This window comes from Moschus berezovskii, chromosome 1 (genome assembly GCF_049115385.1).
Source record: "Moschus berezovskii isolate FMDL1 chromosome 1, NW_MosBer_1.0, whole genome shotgun sequence".
Lineage (NCBI taxonomy): Eukaryota > Metazoa > Chordata > Mammalia > Artiodactyla > Moschidae > Moschus > Moschus berezovskii.
The window spans coordinates 7,509,070-7,523,106 of NC_142460.1; the positions used below are offsets into that span (position 1 = coordinate 7,509,070).

Below are 14,037 nucleotides of genomic sequence, written 5' to 3' on the forward strand. Positions count from 1 at the left end.
GACTGTGAAGAAAGCTGAATGCCGAAGAATTGATGCTTTTGAACTGTGGTGTTGGAGAAGACTCTTGAGAGTCCCTTGGACTGCAAGGAGATCCAACCAGTCCATCCTAAAGGAGATCAGTCCTGGGTGTTCATTGGAAAGACTGATGCTGAAGCTGAAAGTCCAGTACTTTGGCCACCTCATGTGAAGAGTTGACTCACTGGAAAAGACTCTGATTCTGGGAGGGATTGGGGGCAGGAGGAGAAGGGGACGACAGAGAATGAGATGGCTGGATGGCATCACCGACTCGATGGACATGAGTTTGAGTGAACTCTGGGAGTTGGTGATGGACAGGGCGGCCTGGCGTGCTGTGGTTCATGGGGTCGCAAAGAGTCGGACACGACTGAGTGACTGAACTGAACTGAATGATGATAGGCTTGAAGATTATTTTTTTATTGGCCAATGGGTAAAAGAAAAATGAAACTAAACTTTTGTATCTGAAAAGAATGTAGAGTAGAAAGCCTAACAGACGTGGAGTTAAGAATATTGAGATAACTGCTTTTTTTTTTATTGACTTAACTATTTTAAAGTAGGGGATTGGACTGATTTGTTTTCACTGACCCGCTTCAATCTAATGTTTTATGATACAGATAGTTGAGAGAGATGGTATTCTGCATTCAGACAGTATATGGTATTATGCTGTACTATTATAGTATATGGTATTATACTATACAGTGCAAATAGTATATCTGCAATGCAGGTAGTATATGGTCTTCTGCATTCAGTTTTTGAGTCTGAGTGAATTCCGGGGGTTGGTGATGGACAGGGAGGCCTGGCATGCTGTGATTCATGGGATCACAAAGAGTCAGACACGACTGAGCAGTTCTTTTGTAGTGTTGATTAGTCAAGATTTATTAACCAGTTAAAGTGGAAGATTTCAAAAAGAAAGTAGAAAATGTGATCCTAGCATGCAGCTTACAGATAGCAGGAGAGTGAAATTGATCGGAGGCTGAATCACAGTGTGTTACAAATAGAAATAGCTTTGTGAAATAATAATCATGTTTTTTCTCCCTGTTGGTTTTTGCCTACCAAAGATAACATGGTGGTTCTTGCTTGCTTGTCATGCCTTCTTCCAGGAAAGAGGCAGTGGGGTCCTGATCTTTAATCTGCTTCTTGAAAAACAGAGAAAAGAGTCATGAGCATGTAGAAAACAGTGGTTTTTCAAAGGGGCACACTTAGAGCACTAGGGTGGGAATGCTTTCTGAGGTGTTTTTCCCATTTCTGTCCCTTGGCCCCATGCCTACAGTGACATGCACAGGCACTATGGCAGTCCATCAAGGACCATTTAAGACACTAATGGTCATTGTTCAATTATGAAAATATGCATACACATATTTGCAAATCATATATCTGATAAGGGGCTAGTACCCAAAATGTATGAAGAGCTGAGGCAACTCAGTAGCAAAAAAAAAAAAAAAATTCAGCTTGGAAATAGGCAGGTTTGAATAAACATTTTCCCAAAGAAGACATACAGATGGCCAGCAGGTACATGAAAAGATATTCCAGAGACTTCCTTGGCAGTCCAGTGATTCTCTGCACTTCTAATGTAGGAGGCATGGGTTTGATCCCTGGTCAGAAAGCTAGATCCACATGCTGCAAATAAAGATTTCACATGCCACAACTAAGACTGGGGTTAGCCAAATAAATATTTTTTTTAAAAATGCAAAAGTAATTATTAAAAATATATATATATTTTGACTAATTATTTAATCACAGCTTATAAAAAATAACTTTTTAGTCTTTTTTTTTTTTTTTTTCAAAAAAAACAAAAACTTTTAAAGGATTCTTTTCTGAGGAGTAGACTTAATTTTATTTATAGTATCATTGATTACAGTTAGCCTTTCTAAGATTTAATATGAGTATAATATGTTTGTTGAGGACGTGTTCAGGTCAGTTAGAAACAAAGTAGTATTTTGCTTTGGGGGAAATTTTGAGAAATATTTTTTTCAGAAAAGCATATGTGAGTTCTTCCTTATAATAACATATGTAAATTTTCCTGCCTAGTTATTTCTCTCATTTGTTGGAGGAACGTGGTCCCTTGGAAATGAGTAACAAGATGTTTTCTGAAGAATATGAGTTCTTCCCAGAAGAAACTCAACAGATACTAGAAAAGGCAGGAGGTTTGAAAGCGTTTCTCCTGGAATGTCCTCGTTTTGTTGTGATTGACAACTGTATTGCATTGAAGAAAGTTGTGTTACGGCTCAAGAGAAAGAGAAAGAAGAAAAACATTCAGACAAAAGTAGAAGAAATTTCAAAAACAGGAGAGTATTTACGAGTTAAACTACCTTTGAATCCAACTGCCAGGGAATTTAAACCAGATGTAAAGTCCAAACCAGTGTCTGACTTACCTTCAGCACCACCTTCTGAGGACGTGAAGCCTCAGCCTGCATCTGCTAATTCTCCCCAATCAGCTCGTGACACTGGGAAGCCAAAACCAGTTTCCAGTAATTCTTCCAGATCAGTTTCTGAGGATGAGAAGTCTAAAGGGATGTCTTCTGATTATCCCAGGCCAGTCTCTGAGGAGACCGGTCACAAGCCAGTCTCCTCTAATTCTCCCAAACCAGTTCCTGAAGAAGTGAAAGCGACCTATTGGCCTCGACCCCATTTGGTCACAGGATACTGTACATATCTCCCCTTTCGGGGGTTTGACATTACCCAGACACCACCAGCCTTCACCAGTGTGTTACCGACTTTGCCCCAGAATAGCATTTACACCCCTCTGGCCAGCATTCCTACTGAGTATCACCTGCAGAGACCAATATCAGTGGTGCCGTCTTTTGTAGCCAGTGACAAAACGGAAGTGCATTTTGAGGCTCATCATTTCAGTGCTGAGGATGCCCCTGGTAACCAGATTGCTTCCGAAACACAGATCCTTGAGGAATCTTTGGAAACACCAGTGAAGTCAGAGTGCAGCTTGGATGGTGCTGATACAGCCCAGAGTGAGGCTAGTGGAAATGATGACTACTGTGGAGATTCTGCCAAGTGGGGAGCAAATCCAGAAAGCACCAATGAAGTAACAAATATTCCATGTACACAAGTGGTTGCTGTACAGGTAAGACTAAAGTGAGAAAATCTTCTTAATATCAAAGTTAAATTTTCCTCTTCATTTTTCATTGTCATTATAGTTACTAAAATCCTTTAAAATAATGGACTTTATGAACCCTTTTGTGGGGCATGACTGGTAATGCCAGAAGGAATTTTGAACTGTAGTAAGTAATACCCTTCATCCTCTCCAAGTTTTGCACCAGTTGAGACATAAAGCAGTAGAATCAGCAGATGGAGCCAAAGCACCGCCTTGATAATTAATAAAAGTGCAGTAGGATGGTGTGGCTCTTTTCTCTAGAGAGTGTCTGTCCCGAGACTGAAGCCCACGACTTAGCAGCTTCCCCACCTCGTTCACAGCAGTGCTGGGACTAGAATGCCTTCCAACTTGGGTGCTTGCCCCCAAGACAGTGCAAGGAGGAGGAACAGGAAAATGTGCTCTCTGCACTGGCTTCCCAAGAGAAAGAGATAAAAGAAAAGAGTCAGGGCTGCACATGCCCAGTTTCTCCTCTCAAACCAGCGGGGGAGTGAGGGAGATATAGGACACAACCAGATGGAGAAAAACGAGAGATATGAATAAATGTTCCTTCTTAGTGAGCTCAAGAATAAGGTTTCTCTGTAGTTAGTTTTATAAGGCATGAATGCATGAAACCCTGATTGGTTATCCTGTTACACATTAAGTTTTTTAAAAGCTTTCTAGAAAGCTTTGAAAAATTATGTTTAGAGTAATGAACCAAAACCATTTTCACTTTTACGAGTTCCAAACGATACTCTTTCCTGGTACAAACATTTGTAGAAAGCATAGAATGTTATCTAAACTGGCAAAAAAATTAAAACCTTGAAAAAATTATGGACATGTTTCAAAATGTTATCAAGTGATGGATTTATTTTACTAGAGCATTTGAGACAGATTGAATGTGCTTGTTTTGCCCCAAAGGTGTCTTGGAATATAACACATCAGGAAGTCAATACTGAGCCATATGGTCCTTTTGAGGCACAACAGGTGAGTCAGAACTGTATTAAACTGTTGAAAGTTTTATTTTTCATTACTTTAACTAAATGGGAATGATGAACTTTGAACTATTTTGAAGCAAGTTATTCCATATAAAACATCATAGAATAAATCTTGTTGTTTAGTCACCAAGTCATGGCTGACTCTCTTGTGACCCCATGGCTCCTGTGTCCATGGTATTTCTCAGGCAAGCATACTGGAGTGGGTTGCCATTATCTCCTCCAGAGGATCTTCCCGACTCGGGGATTAAACCTGCGTCTCCCACATTGGCAGGCAGAGTCTTCACTGCTGAGCCACCAGGGAAGTAGAATAAGCTTTAGAACATAACAAAAAAAATTGTTTTATTCTTATTGTTCAAATTTGGAAAAGAGAGGCAGAGGAAAAGTTTTTTCTATCTTAGCTTTATTGTTTTAACTGGTATAATGAGCTTGTATTTATAAATAAAAGCTTGTTCACGTGAATAATACAGAAATTATTATCAGAATCTTAAACACGATTCAATTAGAAAATTTATTAATATAAGTACTGTGTGATAGATCTTTAAGGGAAAAGTCATTTGATCAACTCCATAGTTGAAAAGGTTTTGGATAAAATTCAAGTTTTTTTCTTGACTAAAACTCATAATCAAGTGAGAATAGCTGAATACTTCTCAGCATGCTTATATCTTTCCCTTTTAAGCCAAACCCCATCATCCTGCTTAAATATTGTGTATCATCATTAATATTTATTATTGTCCTGGAGATATTGGTTGATAAAAGTAGATAAGAGAAAAAATAAAATTTATTTATAGAGGCTAAGACTGTGTCCCTCCCCTGTAAAATCCAAAATGATCGATCAAAAACCAATACCAAAATATAAGAGAATTTAGAAACACAAATGGATAAAATATCTTCCTGTATGTAAACAACCCATTGCAGAACATAGTAAAGGAAAAGATTTCATTCTCAGTAGTGAAAGAAAACTTTAAAATGCTACTGAGAGACACACAGAATACTTAAGTAAATGAGAGATGTTCAATGTACTTGAATAGGAAGACCTAGTATTAGAGGGATTGGCTTTCTAAAGATTTTAATTTAACAGTCTCAAAACAGACATGAATAGAATGCATGTTATCTGTTGCTACATAACAAACAATGTCTCTGTCAGCAGTTTAGGACATATGAATTAATTCATAATACCAAGCTGCAGTGTGATTCTTTTGCTGAATTGAGAATTAAAATAGAAATAACTAAGATCTGAAACCGTAAAGGCTTGTTCATGGATTCATCATCTAGTTGATTATTTATGGACTGTATTCATAGTGCCGAACTTGCAGTCTGGACGACATAAACAGCAGGCTGGTGTATGCGGTCAGCTTGGCCATAGTTCAGAGTTCTCTGACAGTGAACATAATTTCAGAACCTCAGTTCCCTGCTTTTGTACACTTGGAAGATACTAATGTGCTGTAAGAGGTGCAGGGGAGGGGAAAGGTGGTCTAGGTGTATGCATCTGGCTTAGATTCCCAAGCCTGGCTGCCAGAGCCCTCGTAGCTGGGCAGAGCAGTTGCCTGCAGCTGAGAGGAGCTGCCAGCGACTGACTGGTGCTCGGTTCACAAGTGTGTGACTGCTGCCCGTCTCAGCAGGATGAAAGACTTACAAATACATAAATGCTGCTTATTGCTTGCCAGCATTTCACAGTACAGTATGACTTCTGTTTGCTTTTTTTTAAAGCTGTCCAGGAGACAGTTACATAACTGAAAATAATTTCTTGATAATATTTTAAGTCATCTTTTAAAAATAATCAGCAGCCGTCTATTGGAAATGCTATAAAAGTAGGGCCAAAACTAATGTGTCCTATTCATATCTAATGCATGCATAGTATGTGCGGTTCTTAAAGCCAGTAAATAGTTCTTGATGTTAATTGTGGAGGATGACAGTCGTATCAGACTATTTAATACTGAACCCTTCTAAAACAAATATTCAGAGCTAATTATGGTGCATATTGGAAAGTTTCCTTATGAATTCCAGTAATATGAATAACTTTTTAAAAAAAGAGCTGACTTTGCTAAACAATGTAAGGGGTTTTAAATTCTTGAATTATTGTGACATTTTCCTTGTAAATTTTCATCTGCCTTATATCCTCTTTTGTTTATCTGAAGAGACATTTCAGAACAAAATCAGAAATAGGCTTTTAAAACTACTTTTGACAGGTAATTTTGTATTATATTTGTAGGGGGGTATTTCACAGGTTGAAAAGGAGTACCAGGTTTTACAAGACCGGCTTAAGGAAGCATGTGAAAATTATGAACAGAGCAATGTCAGGGGCTCAGAAGAAACCAAGGACTTGGAAGAAAAGTTGAAAAGAAATGTTGAAGAAAATAAGGTAATCCTGTCTGAAACCTCTTTTTAATAGCATGTGGCATCATTCAGAGAATTGTGCTTATGTAGCCTCTGTTAGCTGAGCTGCTGCATTTTTGGCTAAACAAAGGATTCTTTCTCACTGTTGCCTATTTCACATTTTTTCATGATATTAGAGTGACAGTGTTTTTATTTGCAGTGTTTTACAAGCTCTACAAGTTGTCATATAAGAAAAGGGATGTGAATCTGAATTTTCATTTATCCATAACTTGGTTTCCTTGATTAGCTAAAACTATTTCCTGGTAAGTTCCAAGTTAAATTCTTCTGTATAGTGAGAGTAGTGGTGTAGCACTAGAGGCTCCACACGTGAGGCCTAGAGGCAGACTGCCTGGGTTCAGGTCCAGGCTTCGTTCTACACTAGTTCTGTTCTTGGGCAAACTGGTGTGTGTGGTGTGTGTGTAACATCTCTGCTTTAGTGCTGTAGTTTGGGTAATAATTGCTCCCATTTTATGGGGTTAGATTGTTACTCTTTTTAATTTTCAAATTTGTTTCATTTGTTTTTGGTTGCACTCGGTCTTCATTGCTGCACGTGGGCTTTCTCTGGTTGTGGAGAGCAGGGGCTACTCTTCATTGAGGTGCCCAGGCTTCTCACTGTGGTGGCCTTTCGTTGCAGCGTACAGGCTCTGGGGCGCAGGTGTTGTGGTGCACCAGCTTAGTTGCTCTGCGGCATGTGGAATTGTCCTGGACCCGAAACTGGACCCACGGCCCCTGCACTAGCAGGCAGATTCTTATCCACTGTGCCACCAGGGAAGTCCTCATGGTGGTTTTGATTTGCCTTTCTCTCATGAAGAGTAATACTGAGCATCTTTGTATGTGCCTATTGGCCATCTTAATGTTTTCTTTGGAAAAATGTCTGTTCAGGTCTTCTGCCTATTGTTTAATCAGGTTGTAAAAACTGAAATCTTAAGAAAGGAAGAATTTGTTCCAGAAGTCTGAATCATTAGCTGAGGTCACATACTAAATAGAAGAAAATTAGCTGTGGGACCTTAATCAGTAAACTTGTTGAGATTTAAGTATATCCAGAAGAAAAGGGTTGGTTTGTAGAGGTAACCGTTATAACACTCCTTAGACATGTTTTCACTTGGGATGAGACTGGGGAGATTTAAAAAATTAGAAGGAACCAGCCTTTCAGCTCAGTTGCCCAGTTGAATGAAATCTTCCTGATTACAGGAAGAGGGGAAAATGAACAAAAATAAAACCTTTCACAGAGACTTATAGAACACTAATTTGGATAAACTACTTGGGGGGCTTAACAAAACAAAACATTTTTGTAAACTTCATATTGTGTCAGGAAAATTCAATTTTAATAAACCCCTATGAGAATGCTTGTGTCTACCCAATTAAGTGATGCAGACACAACCACTTGATTTGAGGGGTCATCTGGTGAGTGAGGGACTCCCTGATAGCTCAGTTGGTAAAGAATCTGCCTGCAATGCGGGAGACCCTGGGTCGGGAAGATCCACTGGAGAAGGGATAGGCTACCAACTCCAGTATTCTTGGACTTCCCTTGTGACTCAGCTGGTAAAGAATCCGCCTGCCAGGTCAGGGAGACCTGGGTTCAATCCCTGGGTTGGGAAGATCCCCTGGAGAAGGGAAAGGCTACCCACTACAGTGTTCTGGCGTGGAGAATTCCATGGACTCTAGTCCATGGGGTTGCAAAGAGATGGACACGACTGAGCGACTTTCACTTTCACATTTCACTTTCTGATGAGTGAGGTTCCTTTCTTTCTGGTAGAGGCTTGTCCAGCTTTAAAAGCAACTGGTTTGACTGGGTCCTGTGTTTGTGCAGTTCATCAAGACTTCTTTGTACACTGGACCAAGAAATGTACAATAAATGAGCACCCAGGGAGGAGGGCTGTGAGAGAGCAGCAGCTTTGACCAGTGGGCTTGGGCTCTTGACCTGCTTCTTAACTTTGCTGAGACTCTGGGCCTGGTTCCATGGGGTTGTGCTTAAGAGTAGTCAGTCCATTTTTTAAAAAGAGCCATTGTTTAGTCCCTCAAATTGCAGACCTGTTAGGTTATTAGACTCTCCATGCAAAATGTATACCTGTTTCCTTTAAGGATAAATTGTTCACCTGAGTTCCTTATGTTGTTTATACAAAAGAGCAAGTGAGATTTAGCTGTGATTTTCTTTATTAATTACGATTATGCTCATAATTCACTCGTGGAAAAATCTTTTATAAATATAAATTTTTGCTTTTGTTGATCTTTCCCTAGGCCTTTGACTCTGTCAATCACTAAGGTTATGAGTTAATATTTTTATTTAAGTTTTCTTGATTCCACGTTTAGTTGTAATTAGATGCAGCTTTATAGAGAAGAAAGAGGCACGCTGTAGCAAACCATGCTTAAGAACTCAGGCAGTGCAGTCAGACTGCCTGACTGGTGACCCCAGCCCCACCACTTAGTGGCTTTGGCACCTAAAATAATTTACTGTCTCTTTGACCCTCAGTTTCCTCATTAATAATACAATCTATATGTCATAGTTTTGTGAGGACTCGCAGGGGGTGGTTGAAAAGGGATAGGGGAGTGGCTCAAGATGAGTAGGGGAAAGAATTGCCCCTCCCAGAATGCTGTAGTGCCTTGTTGAGAAAAATAACTTATTTACAAAGCATTTGAAGAATGCTGAGCATTTACAAAGCATCAGTAAAGACCTGGGCTAGCTATTGAGTGTAGCTGATGGAGTTTGATTTTCATGAGCTAGAAATGGCCTTTAATAATTAGCCTAGCTAATTCTCTATTCCCTGCCAGAGGAAAATAACAATTCTAAAGCCAGAATCTCCTATTGTTCTTAAAGTTCCTCTAACTTGTAATGATGCTATGAAAGTGCTGCACTCAGTATGCCAGCCGATTTGGAAAACTCAGCAGTGGCCAGAGGAAAAGGTCAGTTTTCATTCCAGTCCCAAAGGAAGGCAATGTCAAAGAATGCTCAAACTACCGCACAGTTATACTCATCTCCCACGCTGGTAAAGTCACGCTCAAAATTCTCCAAGCCAGGCTTCAGCAGTACGTGAACCATGAACTTCCAGATGTTCAAGCTGGTTTTAGAAAAGGCAGAGGAACCAGAGATCAAATTGCCTACAACTGTTGGATCATCGAAAAAGTGAGAGAGTTCCAGAAAAACATCTGCTTTAATGACTACGCCAAAGCCTTTGACTGTGTGGATCACAACAAACTGTGGAAAATTCTTCAAGAGATGGGAATACCAGAGCAACTGACCTGCCTCCTGAGAAATCTGTATGCCAGTCAGGAAGCAACAGTTAGACCTGGACATGAAACAACAGACTGGTTCCAAATAGGGAAAGAAGTACATCAAAGTTGTATATTGTCACCCTGCTTATATAACTTATATGCAGAGTACATCATGAAAAACGCTGGGCTGGAGGAAGCCCAAGCTGGAATCAAGATTGCCGGGAGAAATATCAATAACCTCAGATATGCAGATGACACCACCCTTTTGGCAGAAAGTGAAGAAGAACTAAAGAGCCTCTTGATGAAAGTGAAAGAGGAGAGTGAAAAAGTTGGCTTAAAGCTCAATATTCAGAACACTAAGGTCATGGCATCTGGTCCCATCACTTCATGGCAAATAGATGGGGAAACAGTGGAAACAGTGACAGAGTTTATTTTGGGGGGGCTCCAAAATCACTGCCAATGGTGATTGCAGCCATGAAATTAAAAGACACTCCTTGGAAGAAAAGCTATGATCAACCTAGACAGCATATTAAAAAGCGGTGATCTTACTTTGCCAACAAAGGTCTGTCTAGTCAAGGCTATGGTTTTTCCAGTAGTCATGTGTGGATGTCCCAGAGTTGGACTATAAAAAAAGCTGACTGCTGAAGAATTGATGCTTTTGAACTATGGTACTGGAGAAGACTCTTGAGAGTCCCTTGGACTGCAAGGAGTTCCAACCAGTCCATCCTAAAGGAGATCAGTCCTGACTATCCATTGGAAGTACTGATGCTGAAGCTGAAACTCCAATACTTTGGCCACCCGATGCGAAGAGCTGACCCATTTGAAAAGACCCTGATGCTGGGAAAGATTGAAGGCGGGAGGAGAAGGGGACGACAGAGGATGAGGTGGTTGGATGGCATCACCGACTCAATGGACATGAGTTTGAGTAAACTCCGGGAGCTGGGATGGACAGGGGGGCCTGGTGTGCTGCAGTCCATGGGGTCGCAAAGAGATACGACTGAACGATAGTAATGAACTGAACTGAACTTGGAACTGACAGGTCATAACTGGTTGCTGTATTGCTCAGGGGCATATGTTCTCTCTCTGTCTTTTAAAAATTCTTTATTTTATTTTTTTTTACTGTACTGGGTCTTCATTGCTGCACGGGGTTTCTTTAGTTGCAGCAAGTGGGGCTACTCTCTAGCTGTCGTCCGCGGGCTTCTCGTTGTAGTGGCTTCTCTTGTTGCGGAGCGAGGGCTTCCGTAGTTGTGGTTCCTGGGCTCCAGAGCACAGGCTCATTATTTGTGGCACACAGGCTTAGTTGCCTTGAGGTTTGTCAGGTCTTCCTGGACCAGGGATCAAACCAATGTTCCCTGCATTGCAAGGTGATTCTTACCCACTGGACCACCAGGAAAGCCTTCTTTTTTGTTTTATTAAGGTAAAGTTCACATTTAACCATTACAAAGTATACAGTTCAGTTGTTTTCAATATATTCACCATGTCATATAATCACCACCACCATCTAATGCCAGAGTTGTTTTCATCACTCCAAAAAGAAGCTGTATTCCCATTAGGCAGTCACTCCCCATCTTTTGAAGGTCATATGTTCTTAAGGTGCTTTAATGAGATTTGCTTAATGATGGGTATGGGCTTCCCTGATAGCTCAGTTGGTAAGAAATCTGCCTGCAATGCAGGAGACCCCAGTTCGATTCCTGGATTGGGAAGATCCCCTGGAGAAGGGAAAGGCTACCCACTCCAGTATTCTGGCCTAGAAAATTCCATGGACTATGTAGTCCATGGGGTAGCAAAGAGTTGAACTTTCACTCAAGATGGGTATTAATAGTTAGCATTGACTCTTAAAACAGTCAAAATAATTTTGGCCTAGATGAATTTATGGAGTAGAATCTGAAACTTCGTGCTGTTTCAACAGAATCTTGGGTTCCTGCCTACCCAAACTTCCTCAGCCCACATCTGCACAGAGGTGTGGTCCTATTCAGTCATGGTCCTTGCCAAGGTCAGCTCTTTTCTAATCTAGCATTTATGGAGCTCATGTTATGTGCTGTACTCAGTTGTAAATGTTTTAGCTGTATTATTTTATTAAATCTGAAAGCAGTTTTAGTGCGCTAGTGTTCCAGTATGTCACATTGTCTCCATTTTACTGATGAGGAAATGGAGGCTGGACTCACTAAGGTGTCTTGCTCCAAGTTGCACCAGCAGTAAGCAGGAGAACAGGTGGTGAGTGTCAGTCTCCAGATCCATTAAGAGAATGTTGGTTCCACAGCCAGTTGAAAAACATTTCCCAGCACTCCATGAGCAGTGTATCGGTTAACTGATGCCACAGTGATGCTGAGTAAAAGTCTCAGTGACATGTGACAATAAATATCACATGTGCGAGTCTGCAAGTTAGCTGATCCTGATTGAGCTTGGCTGGACGGCTTCACCTTTGGATCAGCTTGGGCTCTGCTGTTCTTGGCTGTGCTTGCTCACATATTGGGGTCATCTGGCTATAGACTGATCTACGGTGGCCTCAGCTGGGGCAGCAGGGGCAACTCCTTCTGTTCCATGTGTCTTTCATCTTCCAGTGTGAGTCCAAGGGCAAGCAAGAACCAGCCCTGCTAATACCCCATCAGGCAAAGCAAGTCCCAAAGCTGGCTGAGGTTCAAGGGGTGGGGAAAGGGGTGCTCCTGAGTGAAGGGAACTCCAGGGCCCCATGATGGAGGGTGTAGATGGGGAGTGCAGGATGGGCTGTGTGTGCCATCCCTCTGCCACAGTAGGTTTGCACCGTAACTCATGAACACTCAGCAGTCACTCGTGCTTGAAACTCCCCTGTGGTGGTTCCTACTCCATCTCCAGCCTTCTTCTCTGCTGGTTCTCTGCATCGTCCTCTACACTTAAAGGGTAGTGGAGCTTGTCGTGTGGTTTTCTCACTTCTGGACCTCTTCCCAGCACTGGTGCTTCCATCTCAAGGACTTCTCCGTCCCCATGCCTGGCTCACCTCTCATCCTTTGGGTCCACCTCAGGTATCACTCTGTGGAGGAAGCAGTCACCGAGAGAACCTCAGCCTTGGTTAGAGGCCTTTGTTAATGCAATAGTGGCAATGACCACCTCACTGTATAGAGGTGCCTTCTTTCACTTGGCTTAATGTTTTCAAGGTCCATCCATGTACACCGGTCCATGTGACATGGATCAGTGCTTCATTCCTTCTTACTGCTGAATAACATTCCGTCATATGCCATATCACATTTTATTAACCCGTTCATCTGTAAATGAACTTTTGAATTCTTTTTATTTTTTTGACTGTTACAAATAACACAAATACCTGAGTACAAGTTTTTGTGTGGACACATGTTTTCATTTCTTTTGGATGTATACCTAAGAGTGGAAATGCTAGGTCATCTGTTAACTCCATATTTAAGAGTTTGAGAAACTACCAGACTATTCTAAAACAGTTGCACCATCTTATATTCCCACCAGCAGTGTATGAGGGATCTAGTCTGTCTGCGTTCTCATTAACACTTTCTATCATCCATCTTTTTTATTTTAGTTCTTCTAATGGGTGTAAAGTGGTTTCTCATTGTAGTTTTGATTTGTGTTTCCCCAAAGGCTAATGGTGTTGAGCATCTTATATGTGTTTAATGTCTATTTTTATATATTTGGAAAGTGCAAGAAGTGTCTGTTTTAATCCTTTGCCCACTTATTAATTGGATTTCTTGTTTTTTATATTGAATTAAGAGTCTTTATATAGATATATATACACACACACACACACACACACACACACTTATGTATATATGTATTCTTGGTACAAATTTCTTATCAAATATATGATTTAAACATATTTTCTCTCATCTTTCCATATTTGCAGATTTTTTTCTCGTATGCCCCATTCTGTGGGTATTTTTTTTTTCACTTTTTTGATGTTATCATTTGCAACACACAAGTTCTAAATTTTCAGTATAGTCAAGTTTCTCTAATTTTTCTTTTGTTTCTTATGCTTTTGATGTCATAGCTGAGAAACCACTGTCAAACCCAAGATCAGCAATATTTACTCCTATGCTCTATAGGGTTTTATAGTTTTAGCTCCCCCACTTAGGCCTGTGATCCACTTTGAGTTAATTTTTTGTGTATGATATAGTAATTATCTTTCATGCATATTTCTCCCACTATCATCCCCCTTAGAGTGAGGACTGTTTCTTAGCCATCCGTGGATCTCAGTGTGCAGACGAGGAGCTCTGCCAGTGTTACCCAACAATGTGTACTTGGGCCCCTACAAAGTGAGTTTACTGAATTGTGTCTTCATATTCCATCAGCCTACGGGAAAGGTCGTCAGGCCTGTAAGTCCTGTGATGACTGTTGCTTTATTTACTGCTAGTATGTAGT

The 14,037-nt window shown here is 40.7% G+C and overlaps 1 protein-coding gene across 15 annotated transcripts in view; it reads left to right on the top strand.

Moving 5' to 3' along the window:
- The window catches only part of TTC3 (tetratricopeptide repeat domain 3), a 126,423-nt gene that overhangs the window by 88,216 nt on the left and 24,170 nt on the right, over window positions 1-14,037 (top strand). For all 15 annotated transcript variants that reach the window (XR_016037151.1, XM_088835066.1, XM_088835075.1 and 12 more), the window contains 3 exons: window positions 2,044-3,091; window positions 4,019-4,084; window positions 6,305-6,454. Coding sequence is in view for 14 of the 15 variants with exons in the window: in XM_088835066.1 (XP_088691192.1) it covers window positions 2,044-3,091; window positions 4,019-4,084; window positions 6,305-6,454 (1,264 nt within the window). In the remaining variant the exon portion in view is untranslated. The remainder of the gene's footprint in view (window positions 1-2,043; window positions 3,092-4,018; window positions 4,085-6,304; window positions 6,455-14,037) is intronic.